General features: G+C 38.9%; 1 protein-coding gene across 1 annotated transcript; it reads right to left on the bottom strand.

The window, feature by feature from the left end:
• Positions 1 to 373: 373 nt before the first annotated feature.
• Positions 374 to 5,201, bottom strand: LOC108993105 (ABC transporter G family member STR-like). Its single transcript, XM_018967869.2, has 5 exons — positions 5,149 to 5,201; positions 3,104 to 3,506; positions 2,818 to 2,997; positions 2,320 to 2,588; positions 374 to 2,003 (listed from the first exon to the last, which is right to left on the bottom strand). The coding sequence occupies exons 1-5, from the start codon at positions 5,199 to 5,201 to the stop codon at positions 374 to 376; spliced, it is 2,535 nt and encodes an 844-aa protein (XP_018823414.2).
• Between the last annotated feature and the right edge of the window lie 910 nt (positions 5,202 to 6,111).

Genomic DNA, 6,111 nt, shown 5'->3' with positions numbered 1-6,111 from the left:
CAACATGATTGATAACATCAAACCTCTTATATTAGATACAAATATTTGAACTTCATAATCAAACATTTTACAAGCCCCAAACTTGTATCGAGCATTACTCAAAATGTGCGATTCTTTGCATTTTCTAGTATTGTCTCTTTGGGTATTTAACTTTCATCCTCTTCAATCAAATTGAATGGTCCAATTCTAAAGATCAAAGATAGATACATCATTATTGGTCTAATTTTGGAACCCACCAATGAGAAACAAGTAACAAGCTTCGATTTGATGCATCTCCCATGTTTAGAAGAAAACTTTTGTAAGATGGAGTGCTATCAAATGTGTTTAGATTATGCATTAGCCAGCTACTATTGAATTCAGAGGCAAACAAACTTCATTTTCTCTCATTCTTGGAGTAAAATCTCAAAACCAAGTAGAAGAAGAAGCGGTAAAGAACTCCCCAAGCCAGCAAGATTGCTATGTCATACAAAATACTTCCCTCGGTAATATCCATCGTAAAAAGAACATCTTCTCCGATCAACGTGCAATTGTTTCCCAGTTCTCCGAGCGCACGCTTCACTTCATGCCGTGGACTGATACGCACAGTTCCCAAAGGACCTGGGGAAAGATCTTGGGGCAGGCCATCATAACAACCATCTCCTTTGAATTCATTTGTTAGCAATGCCTCAAACGGGTATTTGATTGCAGAGATATAATGGAGCCATTTCCAGTAAAAAGGTATCTGAGATGGCTTCAGAAAGAACCCACAAGTAAGAAAGAAGAGAGCTGTGGTTGCGATCACAACAGCATACCCAGTAATGTAGCTTGGAACAAGTGCACTAACAAGCATCACATAAGAATTAGTTGTAATGAGTGAGGCATAAAGGATTATCCAGAAGCTCAGGAGACCTCCTTTGAGATGAAGGATGAGTTTTGTGATGGCTGCAAAGGTAAAGCCTTGAACAGCAAAGAACGGAAGATACACAAAGAGGGAGGAGATGACATAGGAAGAAGCGCGATATGCATTGTGGGAAGTCTCTCTGATGAAGATGAACCTTTCCTGGATGAAGGTTGGGACAGCATCATTGGAGGAAAAGAAAACAAGACAAACTGCGAAGATGTAGAAGTTGAGAAGCCGGTTGATGTCTTTGAAGGTAGGATGGCCGAGGTTTCTGAATAGGGAAGATAGAGTGATTGCCATAACCGCCAACACAATTTCACGTGAGAGGAAGAGCTCTGGAGTGCGGATCACGTTGAGAGCTGTGCGCCATGAGAGCACTGCAACCTCACGTAGCCATGGGTTTACAAATTTGGGGCCATGGTGTGCCTTTTCAAGCACTTCTTCCTCCTCAAATTCTTCATAAGAATTGGGGGCATAAGATTCCATGGACCGGCTAAAGACTACTGGAGTTCTAGTGGGGTTTTGTAGAGGTGTTGGATATTGGCTTGAAACTAGGCTTCTTGCCGGAGTGTTTAATCCGGGTGTCCGGCCTGGTGTTCTGGCCGGAGTCCATGATGGTGCATGGCGAGGGGTCCCCTTTACCCCATTGTAGAGCCAAACTGGAAAATCTTTGTAGAAATGAGAAGCTAAGCGAGCATTATAGACTCTACTCTGCATGCTCATTGGTGTATGTACAGTTCTCCTCTCAAGTGAGTTGTCGAAATTCTCATCATCGTCATCATCCTCAAAATACTCGGACTGTCCAGAAACTGGTTGAGGTGTCATGGGAGTCGGAGAAGAAGAGAATGCATGACTACGAAGGCTAAACTTGTGCTTAGATGCAGGGCTACTTCTGTAAGGCGTGCGAGGTGTTTTTGGAATGGGGGTCCTGGCCATTAGATCAGGTTTGATATCATCTCGTTGATAAAGCACTAAGGGGTCTAGCCCTACAGTTGATTCCTCATACTCTTTGATCACATCTAGGAGATACTCAAGGCTGTTCTCACCTTCTGGAACTGGCCTTCCAAATCCAGACAAATGAGCAGGAAGGACAAGTGGGCTCCCCATATATATCAGTTTTCCTCTGTAATTACATGTGATGGCTGAATAAGCACCAAGTCAAGCAGAAAATTAAAATAATAATAAAAAAAATAGATTAATAATTCTTTTACTTGAAGAGTTTTGTTACTTACAAACTCCTTGGTGTTTCCATACAGTAATGAATTGAGGTCCATTACAATTATGAAAAAAGAAAACTTTTTCATGCCACCTGATGTGACAGGCTTTTACAATGAATTGTATGTTTCTCAAGTTCCAAGTTATGCAGGATGCACAACACGGGTTTTTCCAATTGTAGTAGGTAGAGATCAGGGTGTAAAATGTTTGTCATATTTGTGTACCTTGCAAGGACAAGGATGCGATCCATGAGCATTTGAATTCGATATGAAGGCTGGTGGACGGTCATGAGTACTATGCTGCCACCTCTAGCTATCTCCTTTACCTTTTCTACCACATTGTATGCACTTGTAGAATCCAAACCCGAGGTGGGTTCATCAAGGAACAGGAGTGCTGGGTTATGGATTATGTCAATTCCTATGGAGACCCTCCGTCGTTCCCCTCCTGACACCCCTCTTCTCCCCTCATCACCTATATATGTATGAGTTGCTGTCTGCACGTTCATAATATCATTGACGTTGCCTTGGAGAGTGTTGAGATATAATTTAAATAATTATGTTTACCTTATTATCCCATCAGCTTGAGTTTTTAAGATAAGTGATGGTTTAACATGGTATCAAAGTAATCCTGAGTTTGAACTGAACCTTGATTCTACAAATCTACACTTCAGTTTAACGCAGACACCCAGACAGAGAGAGAGAGAGAGAGAGAGTTGTTTATACCTGCAAGCCAAGTTGATCAAGGAGCTCGTATACTCTCGTTTTCTTTTCAGTCCTGGAAATGGTAGGAGGAAGCCTGAGCTCGGCTGCAAACATGAATGTCTCAAATACTGTCAACATGGGAAAGAGCTGATCTTCTTGCATCACGTATGAAGAAATCATCTTCATGTAGCTTGTGCTAACCTGGATGACCAACCCATATATATTATTAAAAATAAAAAAGAAAAGGTTCAAAAGTAGTAAGAGAATTTGGTTGAAATGTTAAGGGGAAATGCAAGAGAAAGATTACTGGCTTTCCATCAATTCTGACAGATCCTTCAAGACTCCCCTGTGCAATCCGACCGGCCAAGGCATCAAGAAAAGTGGATTTTCCAGCACCACTAGGCCCCATGATGGCCATAATCTCACCTCCAATTGCCTGGCCAGAGATGTCACTAAGAAGATATGCTTCTTTCTTCACCATTTGACCATCCTTGTTTTGTTTCATTATCACACTGTACGAGAGGTTTTTGAATTCAAGGCCATGCCCTGGAACCAGCTTTTGGGTTCCAGGAGGAACAACATTTTTCCCAGAACTTATTTTGTCCGAGTCCATAAGGCTCCCAAGGCTTCTACTCGTGTCTGTTCTGCTAAAATTTGCCATTCTAGCTGTGGCAGCAACCTTTTGCCTCCTGTCGGCTTTTGTCAACTTGCTGTTTCAAGAAGCTTTTTTTAAGCCTTGAGATTAAGGTGTGAAAGGGTATAAAAGGAGGAGCAGATCAGGTAGGGTACAAAAAGTGGACAAGAAGGGACGAAATGTTAAAGGTTAAAAATGAAAGAAATTATAAGATCATCATTGAGGTATCAGACGGCAAGAAAGACATGAAATGGAGAAGGTTCTGCTGGGGGGGCTATCTGTCTCTCTCACTTCCCTTTGGACTTGACACTAATCTGCTTTGATCTATACGGAAGATCATGTTCCTGTTTTGTTTCTTTGTTCACTAGAGACAACTTCCCAGCTCTTTTGTTTACTTCTTTCTTTCAAGTCTGAAGGGCATAAAGCTCTAGAGTCTAGACTCAGCATGCAGAGTGTTATCAAAAACTGCCTAGTTTCTTTAGTTTGAGTCCACTGTAAACAGCTGCTCAGTTTTGTACATTTGGGATCAAATACTAACACTGACGACGTCTGTTTATAATTGAAAAGAAAAATACTGATATTTTGACATTATTTAAAAACAATAAATAGCGTATTTACACACCATAACTCTTTCATAAAATTAGGGAAATAAGACTATAAATGTCGAAGAAAGAGAACAAAAATATAAATCTTTCTCCTACTGATCTATTTCATCGAGCATGATCACGGCCACTAGGGGTGCATGTATGTGCTTAAAAACATACTCAGTTTGTACTTTGTTTGACTAAAAGATTTTCAGATTGAATTTTACCCAAAAAACAAAAACTTTTTGTGTTTATAATTTTTAAGTAAGGCAAACTAAATTGATAAATATGAATTCCCCCCTCCAGAAATAATTTTACAAATAATTGAATTTCATGATTTCGTCCCTTGTCTACCATTAATTGTTGTCATTATATAATAAAGAAAAATACTTTAGCCATAAATGATTTTCTTATCATGACGAGGATGACATTCATGCCGGCATCTATACATTTATATATAAGAGAAGTGCTACAACTACAAAAAGATTTTACAAAAGTAAATTCACAAACTGATAACGTGTTTTCATGTGATACGTTATATTTATTTTGTAATACAAATAACTTCATAACCTTACGTCTACCTTAAACCGTGCCAGATTGTAAGTTTACTTTTACGAAATCTCTTTGTAACTGTAGTATTTCTCTTATATAAATGCACATGGATGCGTGCAATGTAATCCTCATCATGATATGAATAACTTCACAAATAATGAAGGTAGAAAAAAAATTGTGGATGATATTTTCCAAGAAAGTTTAAAAGATAGCTTGATAGTGATAATTATTCAAAACGATTTTGTCAAGCTGACATGATCAAGGATTCAGGTAATTGTCACGCTTATAATGTTAGCCCCAGTAACTGGATCAAACAACAAACGATCGAAAAACAGCATCAGGACAAGATTGAACTTCAATCCCTACTAACTACAAATATATATACATTTGCAAAGAATCCTTAGGATGTATGACTACTTAGCTTTGTAATTGGAGAATTGCCCACAAGAAACGCCTCTGGGTTGGTTTTGAGGACAGCTGCCTCAAATCCAACGTAACAAAACCCTACGCAAATACCCATGCATGTAATTATTTATGTAAATTAAACAAGCCGGCAATATGCGAACATGTATTCTGGAGAACCTCGCCGGCACTCCTAGAGAGATCAGACACATCTCCTTGGGAGTATTCTCCATGTCCTTTCTGATCAAATTTATTTGGTCTTGTTTTCTATATTTTGGACTCATGATAATAAAAACAAGGATTGGAAGCTACAAATAGATCGAGGATGCTAGCTAGCAGGAACTTACTCAGGTTCATATCGATCAATTAAGCAATATTAATGAATGTCTGTCTCCATGCATGGCAGCTAAAGGTGAGGCATGAGGCAGGCATGCACCCTTTATCTTCTTGCATGCATATATATCCAAACAAGCTGTTGAGGCACAAACCCGAGGTGTTGGCGTGGTTCAATCTTACCATAACGTCAATGGCTGATCAATTTACTTGACTCTGTGGTCTGATTGAGCCGCGCCAATATCGCGTGCCTTTTACTCTTATATGGTGTTGTTTTGTTTTCTAAACTAATCGTGCAGGCTGAGATGAGCAGGAGCTTTAAGCTACAAGATGATGATGATGATGATTATGATGGTGGTGGCACTCGAAGTTTGCTTTGCTACAATTGACTGATTTCGATCAGCTGATTGAAGCATGTAATGCTTGAGGTATGGATGGCGGGTCACTACGAAATCATGTATCGAAAACGTGGAAGATTTTCATAAATGAATTGTTATTTGATAATATATATGTATTTTTATAAATTAATTAACCTAAACAGAAACAATTACATAATAAAATATGCTTGATCATGTGAAACCTTGGCAATCTAGATAATGCATGTGATCCTATGTTCTCCATTAAGCCGTAAAGAAAACTGAATTGGTGAAATAAAATATTCAATCTTTCCTGAAAGAACCAAACTTTGACAAATAATGAGCAAAAGAAATGATGGTACTACTATGCCCCTCAATTTGCCCACTTGGTGTGCCGCTAGTACAAATTGTATTTTTCTTTGTTTTTACTTTTTATTTCAAACATTTTTAAAAA

Source organism: Juglans regia, chromosome 15 (genome assembly GCF_001411555.2).
Source record: "Juglans regia cultivar Chandler chromosome 15, Walnut 2.0, whole genome shotgun sequence".
NCBI lineage: Eukaryota > Viridiplantae > Streptophyta > Magnoliopsida > Fagales > Juglandaceae > Juglans > Juglans regia.
This window is presented reverse-complemented; position numbering and strand designations above follow the sequence as displayed.